General features: G+C 45.1%; 1 protein-coding gene across 1 annotated transcript; it reads right to left on the bottom strand.

Moving 5' to 3' along the window:
* Window positions 1-5,816: 5,816 nt before the first annotated feature.
* On the bottom strand, window positions 5,817-10,959 carry RESP18 (regulated endocrine specific protein 18). The gene is given in 7 exon segments (XM_060107323.1): window positions 5,817-5,845; window positions 5,848-5,866; window positions 7,431-7,520; window positions 7,629-7,680; window positions 7,911-8,043; window positions 9,080-9,184; window positions 10,854-10,959. Coding segments are annotated over 7 exon segments (534 nt in total).
* Window positions 10,960-17,160: the final 6,201 nt, after the last annotated feature.

Here is a 17,160-nt window from a genome sequence, read left to right as displayed (position 1 = left end):
TCTTTTGAGTTTCCTACAACACAGACAGAAGTGGAACTCCTTCCGTTTGAAGGATAATTTTGCTAGTTATAGAATTCTAGGATAACAGTTATTTTCTTTCAGTACATTTAAGATGTCATTTCTCTTTCTTCTGGCTTCTATTGTTGCTGTCTTGGACTTAATTATTAGACTAAATGTTGCTCCTTTGAAAATAATCCCCTCCTCCACCACATTCACAGCTGCTTTAAAGAATTTTTCCTTTGTCTTTGTTTTCCTGCAGTTTCATCATATTTTCTGTCTTAGCTTTAGTTTTTTAATATTTTGCTTGAGATTTGTTGGTAATATTGAATCAGTGGATCGATATCTTTTAACAATTTTGGAAAATTTTCAGCCACAATCTTTAAAATATTGCTTATGTCCTATTCTCTCTCTTCTCTTTCTGGGATTTCAATTAAAATGAATAGTGGACCTCCTCACTGAATCCTCTTGATTTCTTACCCTTTTTTCTGCGTTTTCCACCCTTTGCCTCTTTGTATTTTTTTGGAGGGAAGGACTAAGTTTCTTGTGACGTATCTTCTGGTACACCAGTTCTCTTTCTGCTGTCTCTAATCTGTTATTAAACCTATTCAATTAGTTTAAAATTTTGGTTCTTACTTTTTTTTTTTTTTTTTTTTTGCGGTACGCAGGCTTCTCACTGCTGTGGCCTCTCCCGTTGCAGAGCACAGGCTCCGGATGCGCAGGCTCCAGCCACTCTGCAGCAGGTGGGATCTTCCTGGACGGGGGCACGAACGCGCGTCCCCTGCATCGGCAGGCGGACTCCCAACCACTGTGCCACCAGGGAAGCCCGTTCTTACATTTTTAAGTTTTAGAATTTCTGTTTGATTCTTTTTGTTTTCAAAGAACCAGTTTTGAGTTTTATTGATTTCTCTTTATTATTTTCCTGTTTTCAATTTTATTGATTTCTCTCTAATTTTAATTATTTGTTTTCTTCTGCTTGGTTCAGACTTAAATTGCTCTTCTTTCTCTAGTTTCCTAAAGTATGAACTTAGTTTATTGATTTTAGATCATTCTTATTTTCTAGTGTATGCATTCATTGTATAAATTTCCTTCTAAGCACTGTTTTCACTTCATGCCACAAATTGTGATAAATTATATTTTATTCTTGTTTATTTTAAAATACTTTAAAATTTCTCTTGAGATTTCTTCTTTGGCCCATGGATTGTTTAGAAAGGTGTTGTTTTCCAAATATTTGGAGATTTTCCAGCTATCTTTTTGTTATTGATTTCTAGTTTAATTCCATTGTGGTCTAAGAATGTATTCTGTATGATTTCTAGTCTTTTAAATTTGTTAAGGTGTGTTTTCTGGTGGTCTATCTTAATGAATGTTCCATGTGAGCTTGAGAAGAATGTGCATTGTGCTGTTGTTGGATGGTATATTCTAAATGTCAGTTAGACCAAATAGAATGACTGTTCTGCTCAGGTCATCTGTATCTTTTCTGAACTTCTGCTTGCTTGATTTATCAATTTCTGACAGAGGAGTGTTGAAGTCTCCAATTATACAAGTGAATTTTTCTGTTTTTCCTTTCAGTTCTATCAGTTCTTGCCTCATGTATTTTGACTTGTTTGATTCTTTAAAAAAATCTTCCATATTACTTTCTGTGGTTTCTAGATCCTTGTCAAAAATTACACTTTGGCTTTTATATGCTTGAACATAGTAAAGCACAGTTGTTTTGCTTTGCAATCATTGGATCACTATGTGTCTGTTTCTGTTATCTATTGTGCAGACTATAGTATTTGAAAAATTTTTTGTAGAAATAATTTAAGATCTTAGAGGATTTTCATTTACTTCTGCAGGTGCCTAAAAGCACTAGCAATCTGATATAACCTTAATACAATCACAAGGACATGCTGCAATCTGAGCAAGGGTAGATTGACTTCCATTTTCCCTTTATTTCTAGGGTTTGCTTCTTGGTCCCAGACCAAAACAGAGAGCAGTTTACTCGAATTCTTCCTTTCACAGGCCTGGACACTGACATCTACTACTCTAGCTCCATAGGCTGTCTAAATCAGCTTTTTGTCTGCTTCTTAAACTGGAAAATTTCCCCAGTCCAAAGCAACTGTGAACATTGGGTTTACCACCTCTGGATTCTGTTCCTTTCCTGGATCTTGACCTGAGTCAATTACTCCTCACTCTTTTGCTAGCTCCTTGACGCTTTTAAGAAGATTTTGGATACTTTTCCATCCAGCTTTTTTTTTTTTTTTTTTTTTTGTGGTACGCGGGCCTCTCACTGCTGTGGCCTCTCCCGTTGCGGAGCACAGGCTCCGGACGCGCAGGCTCAGCGGCCATGGCTCACGGGCCCAGCCGCTCTGTGGCACGTGGGATCTTCCCGGACCGGGGCACGAACCCGTGTCCCCTGCATCAGCAGGCGGACTCTCAACCACTGCGCCACCAGGGAAGCCCTTCCATCCAGCTTTTAAGGTATATTAGACCCCATTTCTTCTAAATCTTGCATCTTCTTGGGTTACCTTTTAATTCTAGCCATTACTACAGCCACCAGCTAGACGCAGGTGTAATCTGATACCGCCTGCCTCACCTGCACTGCAGATCTTTTGTTTTTGGCCTGGGTCCTCTCTGCTACCACAGCATTAGATATCCTTGGGACTCTGCTCAGACATTCTCATGTATGAAAAACCTGGATATGTGAAGAAATTAGCATCCTGTAGTGCAACCTTTTATCCAGTGGGGGATGGTCCCATAGGATAAATACTTTCCTTTTCTCTGTCTCAGAGGACAGCTCTGAGGTGCATTGTACATGATGCCTAAGAGAGTCCCCACAAGAACTTACCTCAGTTGCGTATAACTCCTTAATGCACCCTTAAATAGCTTTCCAAGCCCTCTGTTTCACCCTTCCCATTCTCTCACTCCTCATCTTGAAATCTAATCCCAATCTACATGACCCCCATGCAAGCCCTTACTTCAGGCTTTGATTTTGGGAGGAATCAGACTAAGACAAGCTGTCTTCAGCAGGCAGAGATAGTATGAATTACGTAGTGCACCATTACCAGAAGCAGAAGTTGAGAAAAAAATTAGATCTAGGAGATATTGCAACATACTTATATATTGATGAAAATAATCAGGCATGCAGGGGAAAAGTAATGATGTAGGAGAGAATTGCTGTTGTGATGTCCTTGAATAGGCTTTTGGCTTTAACCTTTAAGAGTACATCCAGGGACTTCCCTGGTGGTGCAGTGGTTAAGAATCCACGAGCCAATTCAGGGGACATGGGTTCGAGCCTTGGTCTAGGAAGATCCCACATGTCGCAGAGCAACTAAGCCCATGCACCACAACTACTGAGCCTGTGCTCTAGAGCCCACGAGCCACAACCACTGAGCCTACATGCCACAACTACAGAAGCCTGCATGCCTAGAGCCCATGCTCCACAACAAGAGAAGCCACTGCAATGAGAAGCCTGCACACCACAATGAAGAGTAGCCCCCACTAGCCGCAACTAGAGAAAGCCCGTACACAGCAATGAAGTCCCAATGCAGCCAAAAATAAAATTAAAAAAAAAAGAGGACATCCATTTTCCTTCCCCAACCAATGCTCCAGATGTTCCTGCTCCATGAGCAGCATCATTATTCACTAAGGCAAAACATCTCTAACAAAGACAAAAGTCACCTGTATTAGTTCCCTAGGGCTGCTGTAACAAAGTACCACAAACTGGGGAACTTAAACAATAGAAATGTATTGTCTCACAGTTCTGGGGCTAGAAGTCTAAAATCAATGTGTTATAAGGGTTTGTTCCTTCTTGGGCTAGAAGGAGCTGTTCCAGGCCTCTCTCTTTGGCTTGTTGGTGGCCATCTTCTCCCTGTATTTCTTCATGTCATCTCTCCTCTATGCATGTCTGTCTCCAAATTTCCCCTTTTCATAAGGATACTAGTCATACTGGATTAGGGCCCACCCAAGTGACCTCATCTTAAATTAACTAATTATATCTGTTAACACTCCTATTTCCAAATAAGGTCATGTTCTGAGGTACAGGAGATTAGGACTTCAACTTATGAATTTTGAGAGGGGACAAGATTCAACCCCTAACAGTTGCCAAGGCCTATTAATTCATCCTTCAAGATATCCCTCTTATATGTCCTCTTTCACTCAAGTTCAGGTCCTCGTGTGGCACACTGCACTATTTCAATAGTCTTTCTAGAATTTTGCCACTTTTCTCCTACTCCCTAACCCATCCTTCTACAGAAATGTGAGATTGTTCTTCTTAGGCTCAGCTTTCATTGTGTCACTCCCTTGCTCAACAGACCTTCAATGGCTTCCCATTTTCTATCAAATAATATGATCCAAATCATATAATCTGCCCCTCTGCGATAAGAACTAAACTTACCTTCCTTTTAAAAATGCTCATCTTCGGGCTTCCCTGGTGGCGCAGTGGTTGAGGGTCCGCCTGCCCATGTGGGGGACACGGGTTTGTGCCCCGGTCCGGGAGGATCCCACATGCCGCCGAGTGGCTGGGCCCGTGAGCCATGGCCGCTGGGCCTGCGCGTCCGGAGCCTGTGCTCCACGGCGGGAGAGGCCGCGGCAGTGAGGGGCCCGCGTACCGCAAAAAAAAAAAAAAAAACAAAAAACTCATCTTCTCTCCATTTTCTGTCTTGGAAAGAAAGAGGGAATGAATGAGGGGGAAATGTGGGTGAGTAGCAGGGGCCCAATTTAATGAGAACTAGGTACAAATGAATATGACTTGTCTAGTATTGGGTTTAGGTACATTCCTGAACCCAACGAATAGAGGGGGAGAGGGCAAAAACAGCAGCATGACCAAGAATCGGTGCCATCAAGGACTAGTCACTTAATTTCTCTGGGTTGCTTAAATGGATGAAATGTGTGGCCAAGTCCCAGTTCTTCAGAGAAACTAAATTTTGATATCTGCCCACGTGCTTACACCTCTGATGTATGAGAGTATGAGTATGAGAGTACCGTGGGATGTATAAAGCTTTGCAAATAGGACAGTCTGGTATTTGGCTGAGCTGAGCATGAGTGATCAGATTACTCCCTCCCTTGTAAGATTTTAAGCTACCAGGAGCAAACTGGCAAGAGTCAGCAAAACATTTAATGTATGTACACTTTGATTACAGCACTTCTACGTTGATTCTTTTTTTTTTTTTTTTTTTTGCAGTACGCGGGCCCCTCACTGTTGTGGCCTCTCCCGTTGCGGAGCACAGGCTCCGGACACGCAGGCTCAGCGGCCATGGCTCACGGGCCCAGCCGCTCCGCGGCATGTGGGATCTTCCCGGACCGGAGCACGAACCCGCGTCCCCTGCATCGGCAGGCGGCCTCTCAACCACTGCGCCACTAGGGAAGCCCTATGTTGATTCTTCAGAGCACAAAGAGTGGGAGAGCCCTGGCAGGGGCTGTAATACAGGAGGTGGGAGACCCTCATAAAACAGCAGGGTCCAGGCCTGTCTGACATGGAAGGATGGGCAACTAGACCACACAGCATAGCTGGAGGTGTGTAAAGAAGGCTGCCATTCCAGCTGTGGTCCCATCCTCACTTTCCTCACTTCAGGAATGGTCACTGGAAAGAAAACAAGACAGAAGGAGCCTCCGGCAGCAGTGAGGAGCTGTGCTCTCCTCACCGCAACCTTTGTTCTGGTCCCACCTCTCTCACTTTGAAGGCTGTGGCCAGGTCCAAATCCGACCCATCCTGCCTCAGGGCAAGCCACAGAGAGTTTACATCAAAATCACTTTAATGATCCAGATTTCGGTCATCCTGTGACTGCCCCTCCAGAGGACAATGGGGAGGGCACTGGGGCAAAGCAGCTTTGCATTAGGTCTCAATCAGCGACAAGGTTGTGGCCCACAGTGGGGGTGACTCAAAGAAGCCCTAAAACCAGAAACAAAGGATTGGAATCGGTATGTGGAGAGGTGGCCCTTCCCTCACCTACTCTTCTGCAAATGCTTCAATAACAGCCTGATTTGAGTCAGCTCACAGTGATTCAACCCATCGACTGAGTGCCTGTCCCCTTTGCTCCCACACAGAATTCATAGAGTTCTCATCCACTGATTTTCCCTTGGGCTCAGGCTGGAGAAGAATGGCAGCACCTTGTTTGCTTTCATGAAGGCACGGCAGCAACCGGTCTCTCACAGGTGGGTCTGTCACTTAGCTCTGAGTGTGTAGACCCAGTGACCAACCTAAGCTTAGGAAGCTCACCTGCCATCTTATGGGAGTAGGAACTGGTTTCCTAGGAGAGCATGAGAGGCTAGAAGCCCCCAGAGGTGCAGGCTGCCCCTGGATGGACAGCCGGCTCCGCTGTCACCACCCCAGTCCAAGCCACTTCACTCTCCCCTGGACCAGGATGATCAGCTCTTTTCAGGACTCTCTGTTTTCACTCTCGCTTTTCTCACAATCCATCCCTGACACTGTTAGAGTGACCTCTTAAAATCCTATCACATTATTACATCCCCGTCCTTAAAATTTCCTAGTTAACTTGCCACTACCCTTGGAATAAAATCCAAACTTTCACCATGACCTATGAGCCCCTGTGTGGTCAACCCCGAAACTACATCTCCAACCTAATCTACCACTGACTTTCCCTCAGTCTTGCCATGGTATCCTTCTGTCAGGGCATTTGTCATTGCGGTGCTCTCTTCCTGGGAGGCCCTTCCTTCATATCTTCCACTGGCTGCCACCTTCTTGTAATTTAGGTCTTAGTTCAAAAAAGGACTTTTGTCAATGTGGAGGAGTCTGATGTTTGGGGCAGTACAACCCACACTGCAGTCCCTGAGAGGAAGGGCAGGGACTGTGCAGGGGAAAGGGCTGGGAATCAGGGGACCTGGGTCCAGTCTTAGCTCTGCCATGAACTTGCTATGCAGCCTTGAGTAAGTTGCTCGACCAGCCTGGGCCCCAATGTCTCATCTGTAGATAGATGGGAGTGCTAAATGGGTGTTTTCAATCTGGTTTCTGAAGAGTTCAAGCATCCTAGGTAGATAATTCCGAGGCTTGCCCAGTTGACTTGCCCAAGCCACAGAATAGAGCAAGGTGGGGAAAAGGTGAATATGAAGGCCTCTGGGCTACGTCTCCCATTCATCCAAAGGAGCTTTGCTATCACTTGCTATATACAAGGGAGAAAAGAAGGACTTTTTACTTAACATTGAAAATTCTGCACTTTTCTATGCCTTTGTAAACTCAGTGCCTGTGAATGATCCTATAGATCATTTCATCCTTAGAGACTCCCAGCATCTGCATCATGCCCCCCAACCTTTCATATGGATGCCCACAAGTAGTCTGAGAGAGACAGGAGAATGGCGATACTTTTCAATTGGGAAAGATCTTTTCTTCAGCTTCTGTGTTCACACACCAATACCCATTTCCCTCCTTCACACCTGCCTCCCTCATTTAAACATGTCCTTGGTGATTCCAACTTCCCTAGAAAAAGCGAGCCCCTCACCTTGACAGGGTTGGTCACCTCTCGTTTCGGGGCCTTCAAAACCACTTTGGAGGTAAAGCACTGATCCCTGTTCACCTTGACCATTGGGGCCTGTGAGGAGGGAAGCCAGGAGTCAAGAAGGAGGCAGAAAAGGGTGACAGGGCCCCAGAGGGAAAGAGATGGGACCCAAAGTCAGGGCTTTAAAAGTCTCGAGAAGACACATGAGTCTCACCTTGGGGAACAGAGTCGAAGTTTCTCCCCTTGCTTGCCCCTAGAAGAGATGGGGATGGCAAATGGGACCTAGGCTTGCTAGCACCTCCCTCGTCTCCCTTTGCAGATGTCACCAGTAGTTCATGGAACTGTTTCCTGCAGATCCCAGAGAGGACTTCTGAGTCATTCTCAGAGTGCTCCTGGCGGCTCTTACCTGCAGTTTTAATACCCATTCCCTCCCTGTTCTCTCTGTCCACCAGAGAGCATGGACTGACCATAGGCTTCACACACCTCACCCCGGTGGTTTTGGTGGGAAAGGCTGCCTGCCCGATCCTCACACATTGATCCTGGGGGTGGAGTTTGCCAATGTGCCCCATCTTCTGTGTCATCACATCCTGGGTCATGTCATCCTTCCAGAACAAACCTGCAGGTTGAAAGGATGTGGTGAATTAATACCTGGGATGCTCTGACTGGCCCACTCCAGAGACCAGAGTGAGGTCAACACTCCCCCTCTCCCTCAAGTAGCCAAAGGATTACAATTTGTGGAGAGAATGAAATGAGATGGCATATGAAATTTGCTTAGCACAGTGCCTGGCATATAATAAACATTCAGTTAGGATTAGGACTATACTCTTTTTGCTGACTCATTTGATGCTATTGTGAAAATTAAATGAGATTAAGGATGTACAGAGTGCTGAGAAAACTCTAAGGCAGTGATTCCCAAACTTTAGAGTACATCAGAATCTCCTGCAGGGCTTGTTAAAACACAGATTTCTGTTCCTCCCTCCTAGAGTTTCTGATTCAGGAGGTCTGGGGTGAAGGTCATGAATTAGCATTTCCAGCAAGTCTCCTGGTGATGCTGATGCTACTGGTCTGGGGATGCACTTTGAGAACCACTACTCTAAGGCATTTTACACATATTAGACAGCAGTAGTGGTAGCAGTACCGTGAACTCAAGCCAGATTTCCTGTCTGACTCTTCTCCCATTCATGAAACTCTGCTCTAAGGAAGGGTCAGCCATCTGCCTTCAAGGGAGTCCCCACTCCCTTTCCTTCCTCTCTTCTACTTGTCATACAATTTGCTCTGCTTCCTACTCAGAGGCTTGTGTGTGTGTGTGTGTGTGTGTTCTCCTGGCTGAGAACTTAAGGAATCTTGGCTCTGGAAAAACTCAGATAGTGCCTGGAGTTGGGGCTAGTCCCAAGGAGTTAGATGCTGACCTCTTCCAGGGGCTTCTTCTAGAAGCCTCTGCTGGGCCCTTCCAGGATGTTCAAGGGCAAACAGCCTGACCTTCTAGCTCCATCTCCATTTTGGTCTCTCCCAACTCTCCATGAGGTAAGCATGAGAAGAAAGTGTCAAGTAGAGACATTTGGGGATGAAAGCCTGTTCTCAGATCAAAAAGCCCTTCCATATACCCCTGTATCTGACCAAGCCTCAGCCTCTCTTCTCCCGCTCTTACTCGCCTTGGGACATAATCTGCTGGAGTACAACTTGCAACTGCTGGAAGACTGGGGTGGTAAATCCTTGGAGGGTCCAGAGGTGCCCCACTCCCACTTGGCCCTGACCATCTAAGGGCAAAATAGTGGTGTGAGAAAGGAGCTTGACCAGAAGCCTTCCAAATCCCAGCTGAAGGAAAGCAGCTTCCTTCCACTATCACCCCTGGGTTCAGTGGTCTCTGTCCCCCTCACCAGACCCCCACCTCCCTTCAAGTCCTCCTTTTCATTTTTCCTTCCCCCGTCACCACCTGCCCTGTTCTTCAGCCCCTGCACCTCATTCACCTTTGGTACCAACTTCCAGGTAAGAACCAAGCTCCACAGGCAGCCTGTGGAGGGTGAGGTAAGAAGAGACTCAGAAAGCTACACACATAGAATGGATAATCAGGTGAAGAGGTATGGCATGGAAAACAGGTGAACTGCATTCAGGGAAGGCTTTGAAGCCTGGAGGGGATTGGAGAGGACGCCTGGAACCCTTCGAGGAAGAAAGTATTGGTATGTATAGGGTTTGAGTGTCTGGATCCTTGTCCTGAAAGCCACAGTTTGCCCGACTGTGCAAAAGGGAAGGATGGGGATGGAGATAATTCCTAATGCTATACACACTTTCCTCATTCCAGATAAATGGGGTAGGGTTGGAGTCTGGGTTTTTTGTTTGTTTGTTTGTTTTCCTATAGTGGAACTACCATGAGTCATCATAAAAAGGGAATTCTCTTCTCCAGTCAAATGGATCCTAATATCATTTTCCTGGCTTTAGGAAGGAGCAAAACCTAATATTGAGAAGCAAAATAGCTTCTGGAAGGAGAGAGCTTCTCTGAGGCAGCGCTCCCAGAACTGATAGAAAAGTGGTGACCAGACACCCTCAGTCAGACCCACAAGGGCAGCTGGCGCTGTCCGTGGTGCTGAGCTGTGGCCAAAGCCTGGCATGGAGGCGGCTCTGGTCAGTAAAGAGAGCGAGTCATCCCCACATGTCTTGCTGGTTCTCTCCCACCCCACGCGCCCCGCCCCCCGCCCCCAGGTCTCCTCCTACAGTTTTTCGCGAGTCCTCTGCATTGGCCTCTAAACCCAAGAATCGGGCGAGGAGAGTCGACAACAGGCTAGGAGTTTGCGCCGTCTGCCCCAAGCGCAGGGCGCTGGAATCCTCGAGTCTGCGCAGTCGGTCTCTGGCTGCTCAGACGTGTCAGCGATGGTCTACCCGGTTGGCGCAGAGTGAAGGGGGAGGAAGAGGATGGACCCTTTCCCCCTCCATCCTTTTATCCCCATCCTAGCCTTCCCGTTCTTACCGGAAATTGGATCGCAAACACCAGGCTCTAGGGGCTTATAAAGAAGCCTTGGCTCATCCCTCGGCCCAGCAGCCTTCTCTCCAGAGCCCGATACCCGCGGCCCCTGCTCCTAGTGTCCAGAGGTCCTGGTCCCCTGACTATCCCTCAGCCGTGGGCATCTCTTCCCTGGCCCCTCAGCGCGTCTTGGTTCTCTTGCGGCCGCCCAGGCCGGTTTTACTTCCCTCTGGCGCTGTGTTTTTCAGTCCTTCTCTCGAATTCCCAATCTTCCCGAGTCCGCTTCTCTTAAGTCCGTACCCCATACACCGAGCCCCACGCCAAGCCTGCGCCTCTTTCTGCGCATTTTTCTCTTCTCACCCCCCAAACAGATTCCTTTCCTCCTAAGTTCCTAACCTTGAGGCCCCCGGACCCACTTCTCTCAGAATCGCTCTCTGGCCCTGCCCGCACCCCCCACGTTTCCTCCTGACCGTGATCACTAACGTCGCGGCCGCTCCCTGGGCGGCTCTTCAGCAGCAGGCAGCAGAGGAGCGGCCAGAGCCCCCGGAAGCCCCCAGGCCACAGCGGGCGCCTCATCCTCCCGGGCTTGGTGCGCTGGCTCCCCACCTAAGTCGCAGATGAGGTAGAGACAGCTGCTGGAGGGACTGAGCGGGGCTGTCGCTTCCCACCGGCTAGCGAGACTGGATCTGCACAAAGCTCCCTTGGCAGCTGGACCAATGGCCGGCGGGCCCTGCCCCTGCGGACGCCTACCCAACCCTTACTTCCCTACCTTCCCACAGGCCACCCCACCTTATTCCCAGGAGCCCACTCCTTTTTCACATAAACCAGGTCCCGAGGACTACCGCCTCTACTGCCAATCCCAAGGCTGGAACAACGGATTGCATGTAAAATGTGGGTGCGAACTGTACCTGCCTCATAGGTTTGTTGCGAATATTAAATATGAACAGCGACTGGATAGTCGGCACCCAATGAATCTAGTCTATTTTTATTATCCTACTGCTTACTTCACCCTTACCCGCCTTAAAACCTTCAGCAATCATGGGTTTGACCTGCTGAGTATATGCACATCCATGACTCCTCCACTTCCACTGCCATCGCCCAGGTTCAAACCACTGTACTCTTTTTTTTTTTTTTTTGCCGTATGTGGGCCTCTCACTGTTGTGGCCTCTCCCATTGCGGAGCATAGGCTCCAGACACGCAGGCTCAGCGGCCATGGCTCACCGGCCAAGCCGCTCCGCGGCATGTGGGATCCTCCCAGACTGGGGCACGAACCCGTGTCCCCTGCATCGGCAGGCGGACTCTCAACCACTGCGCCACCAGGGAAGCCCAAAATGTGAAGTTTATTGACTTAAATAATTTTGCTTATGTTACACATAAATAAAAAATACCTTTACACTTTGTGCAGAAATTTAAAAAATTTATATCTCTTGTAGACAAGATATAGTTTGTTTCTGTTATTTTATTTGTAATCTAGACTGACAAGCTTTGCCTTTTAATTGGATTGTTTAGTTATTTATATTTAATGTAATTATTGATATGTTTGGGATTAATTCCACCATTTTGTTATTTGTTTTTTATTCGTCTTGTTTTATCTCCTTTGTTTCTCCTTCTCTCCTTTCTTTTGGAATAATCAAATAATTTTTAGTATTTAACTTTATTTTATCTACTGACTTTTTAGCTGTACTCCTTTGTATTATTTTAAGAGGTTGCTCTAGAAGTGACAGCGAGCATCCTTAATTTATCACAACTACTTTAAGTTAATATTATGTCACAACACTCAAAATGTGTAAACTTTATGACAATATAATTCACTTGTCCCTCCCACTATGTATTATTGTTATATATTTTATTTCTACATATTTTGTAAACCACACAATACTTTCTAAACTTATTTTGCCTTAGTAAGTCAGTAGATTTTTTTTTTTTTTTTTTTTTTTTTTTTTTTTTTTGCGGTACACGGGCCTCTCACTGTTGTGGCCTCTCCCATTGCAGAGCACAGGCTCCGGACGTGCAGGCTGAGCAGCCATGGCCCACGGGCCCAGCCGCTCCACGGCATGTGGGATCCTCCCGGACCGGGGCATGAACCCGTGTCCCCTGCATCGGCAGGCGGACTCTCAACCACTGCGCCACCAGGGAAGCCCAGTCAGTAGACTTTTAAAGCTAGTAAGAAAAAATAGTCTTTTATATTTACTCACATATTTCCCATTTCTGGTGTATGTTCTTTATTTCTCCTTCAGATTTCAGTTTCTATCTGAGATCATTTTCTTTCAGGTTGAAGAGCTCCCTTTGGCATTTCTTGTGCAGGTCTGCTGACAACGACCTCTCATACTTTTTGTTTATTTAAAAATATCTCCAGGGCTTCCCTGATGGCTCAGTGGTTAAGAATCTGCCTGCCAATGCAGGGTACATGGGTTCGAGCCCTGGTCTGGAATGATCCCACATGCCGCAGAGCAACTAAGCCCATGAGCCACAACTACTGAAGCCCGTGTACCTAGAGCCCATGCCCTGAACAAGAGAAGCCACCGCAATGAGAAGCCCGCACACTGCAACGAAGAGCAGCCCCTGCTCTACACAACTGGAGAAAGCCCACAGGCAGCAACAAAGACCCAACATAGCCAAAAATAGATAAATAAAATAAATTAATTTTTAAAAAACCCTTAAAAAATCTCCATTTCTCCTTCATTTTAAAAAGATGTGTCCACTACATGTAGAATTTGGGGTTTAACTTTTTTCTTTCAGCATAAAGATATTATTCTATTATCTTCTGGCTTCTATGGTCTAAAAGATTGCCTTCATTTTTAGTGTTGTCCCTCTGAAAGAGATACATCTTTTTCTCTGTCCATTTTAAATATTTTCCTATTTCTTTTGGTTTTCAGCAACTTAGTTATGATGTGCCTATATGTGACCTTTCTGTATTTATCCTGCATGGGGTTTGCTGAGCTTCTTTATCTGTGTGTTGATGTAGTTCACCAATACTGGAAAATTTTTAGACATTATACCTTCAAACACTTTTTGTTCCCATTGTGTCTCTCTTCTCCTCTCCTTCTAAAACTCCCATTACACATATGTTAGACTACTTGCTATTATCCTACAGGTCTTAGACTCTGTGTTTTGTATTTGTTTTAATCTTTTTCTCCTAGTGCTTCTGTTTGGATAATTTCTATTAACTTGATCTTTCCTTCTGCTGCATCCAGCCTGCTATTAAACTCATTCAATGAATTTAATTTCAATGAATAACAGATATTTTTTCATTTATAGAATTTGAATTTTATACATTTTTATAGTTTCTATTTCTCTACTGAGGTTCCCCAATTGTTTGTTCTTTCTTGTAAATTAACACATTTATAATAGCTATTTTTAATTCCCTATCTGCTAACATCTGGCTCACCTATGGGTCTACTTCTATTGATGATTTTCTCTTGATTATGGTTTATATTTTCCTCCTCATTTGCCAACTAATTTTTTGTTGTATACTGGACATTTTGGGTTGATGCATGGTAGAGACTCTGATTTATATTATCCTCATTTAAAGGCTGTTTATTCTGGAAGAAACAAAATTTTTGGTAGACAACCCTGAAGCCTGGTTAGGGCAGGAGTATTGCAGTTCTTCTCTTAATCCTAGGTTGCATGCTTTAGTCCTGGGACATGATACTTACACCAAGGTTGTGGTCCTTTTGGGATTTCAATGAACACTCCGAAGTATTTACCAAGGCCTTTTAATTTTGAGAGTCCTGAACCCCGAACTTGGTGCCCCAAACACTGTGGAAGCTGCAAAAAAATCTCTGTTCAGATATTTGACTTTTCCACTAGGTTCCTTAAAATCTCACCCTGCACTTGTGCCATTTAGAAGGTATCTAAGGATGTGAGGGGAATTTGCATGTGGATTTTGGGTTCCCCTCTCTGTAGCTCACTCATTTCCCAGAGTTCTTGCTCAATTTCCACCTGCTCTGGCATTTCTGTACTCTAACCACTACTTCCTTGGCCATTCAGACTTCCACTCTCTGCCTTTCATGCCTATTTCCCCTTGTGTTACAGGAAACTGTGAAATATCATTATGGGAAAATCCTGTTAAATGTGGAACTCATTGGTTGCGGGGGGAGGTTTTCCCTTTTATCAAGGATTATATTCCCTCTAGTTTTTCTTGCTTTTGGCTGGTCTCCATGTTTTCATACAATCACTTTTATATTTTGTCTAGAGTGTATACGTTAAATGCTAATGGGAGGGTCTGACACAAACTATTTTATCATGCCAGGAACTGATTATCAATGATTTGTGTTGTACATAATATTCAAAAATTGTTTACAGAAATAATTTAGACCTAGGAGCAAATGAGTGTGAGCCTGCTTTGAGAAGTACAATGCTACAAGAAAAAGGGACATATTGGTCTTTGGGTGGGTTGAACAGAGGTGGGTGTGCTTCTTCCTCCCTTTTAAGATTTCAAACTACCAAAGAAATAGCTGTCAAAATGATAAATTATATGTGCATTGATACTGCACTTCTTTTCCCTATTCATTGGAGGGGACTCTAATGTTGAGAGTAATATCCTCAGAAGACCAAGCAGGTTATCAGGCCTATTGGATTTGGAGTTCAAGGGGAGGAATTTCCTTTCCCAAGGGAAAAAAGACCACCACAAAGTGTGGCAGGTGGTGGTGGTGGGGAAGTGGATGAGGAAAAATTACACTTCATCTGTGGTCCTACCCTGCCCTGCATTCATGTTATGAATGATGTCTGGAAAGAGAAAGGGATCAGAAACCAGGCTTCCAGCTGCACCAAGGAGCTATTTTACATCCCCACCCCAAATGTCCTCTCTGTTCTGATCCTATATATTTTACTTCAGAGGCTCTGCCTGGAGCCCACCTGTCCTACCACCGGACAAGCCCACAAGAAAGGGTTTTGACAAAAATCCACTTAAAAAATTCAGAAGCAGGTTGTCTTAGAACTGCTCTTGTAGATGGCATTGCAGGGGGTGGAGGATAGGAATGTTTCAACCAGCTGCAAATTTTGCTCAGAGAAGAAAACAGTTCAAAGAAGCCCTAAAATGGTAGGAAACAAGGGATTTTGAATTTGTGTATATATGTGCTAGATTATCCCCCCTCTAAAATGCAAACTCCCCCTCCCCCAATAAATAACAGACTCTAATAACAGCCTTGATTTGGGCAAGTCCTGAGGCACAGTGACTTAGCAACTGCTCCACAGCTGGCCTCACCTTGGCTCCTGTGTTTGATCTTCTCTCCAGCCCCTGATTTTCCTTTAGATTTAGAGCCAGTCAGGACCTTAACCTGGAGAAGAATGGCAGATTCTTGTCTGCAGACTTTACACCATGGTAACCAGTTCTTATCGTAGGGCTCAGTCACTCAGTGCTGATGTGTCACCCTAGCAACTGATCTGGGCAAAGGAAGCACAGTTGCCATGGTGAGAGGAGTCAGAAACTGTTCCCTTGGTGAGTATGCAGGTCTGGATTCTCCTTGAGGCTCAAGCTCCTCTGGGTAGAGTTCATGGCCAGCTGGAGGTGCTCAGCCTTCTGCAGTTGCCCAGTCGAAGCCACCACAGTGTCCCTTGAACCAAAACAATACTTCCTAACAGATCTATCTGTTCCACTCTTGCCCTCTATCAGTACATTCTCTGATAGTGCTAAGGTGGTCTTTTAAAAATTTAAATCATCATTCTATTCATTTCTTTAAAATCCCTGGTGATTTTCTTCTGCCCTTTGTGTAAGAACTAGTACTCTTTACTATTACCTGCAAGGTCCCATATGGTCAGTTCTGGGCCTACTTCTCCAACCACATTTCCTACCACTAGCTGTTCTGTTTATTTCTCTTATGTGCTATTTAAAACTACAAAATAGGGCTTCCCTGGTGGCGCAGTGGTGGAGAGTCCACCTGCCAACGCAGGGGACATGGGTTCGTGCCCCGGTCTGGGAGGATCCCACGTGCCATGGATGCCGCGGAGCAGCTGGGCCCGTGAGCCATGGCCACTGAGCCTGCGCGTCCGGAGCCTGTGCTCCGCAGCGAGAGAGGTCACAACAGTGAGAGGCCCGTGTACCGCAAAAAAAAAAAAAAAGTTTAAATAAAACTACAAAATACAATAGCCAAAATAAAAACTCACTGGATAGGCTCACTAACAGAATAAGAATGACAGAGGAAAGTGTTAGTTAAGTTGAAGATGGATCAATATAAATGATCCAATCTGTACAACAGAGAGAAAACACTGGGGAAGAAAATTAGCAGAGCCTCAGGGACCTGTGGGACAATACCCAAAGTTTAACATTCATGTCATTGGAGTCCCTGAAAGAGAGGAGAAAAAGGGTACTACATAAAAAATTATTTGAAGAAATCATGGCTGAAAACTTCCCACATTTGTCAAAAGCCATAAACCTACAGATTCAACAAGTTCAGTGAACTCCAAACAGGATAAACCTGAAGAAATCCATGTCCTGATACATCATAATCAAACTTCTAAAAACTAAAAGCAAAGAAAAAAATCTTGAAAACAGTCTGAAAGAAAAACACATCACTTAAAGGAGAACAGTAATCCAAATGACTGTATATATTTCATTAAAAATGATGGGAGCCAGAAGTGTAATAACATTTTTTAAGTGGTGAAGAAAGGAACTGTCAACCCAGGATTCTATATCCGGTAAAATGCACTTCAGGAATGAAAGTGAAATAAAGATGAAGAAAAACTAATTAATTGCCAGCAGACCTGCTCTTCAAGGATTGCTAAAGGAAGTTCTTTGGATAGAAGGGAAATTATATCTGAAGGAAACCTGAAACATAA

The sequence above is a fragment of the Mesoplodon densirostris genome, chromosome 8 (genome assembly GCF_025265405.1).
Source record: "Mesoplodon densirostris isolate mMesDen1 chromosome 8, mMesDen1 primary haplotype, whole genome shotgun sequence".
NCBI classification, from domain to species: domain Eukaryota; kingdom Metazoa; phylum Chordata; class Mammalia; order Artiodactyla; family Ziphiidae; genus Mesoplodon; species Mesoplodon densirostris.
The sequence above is the reverse complement of the archived record's forward strand: the minus strand, read 5'-3'. Positions and strand labels throughout refer to the sequence as shown.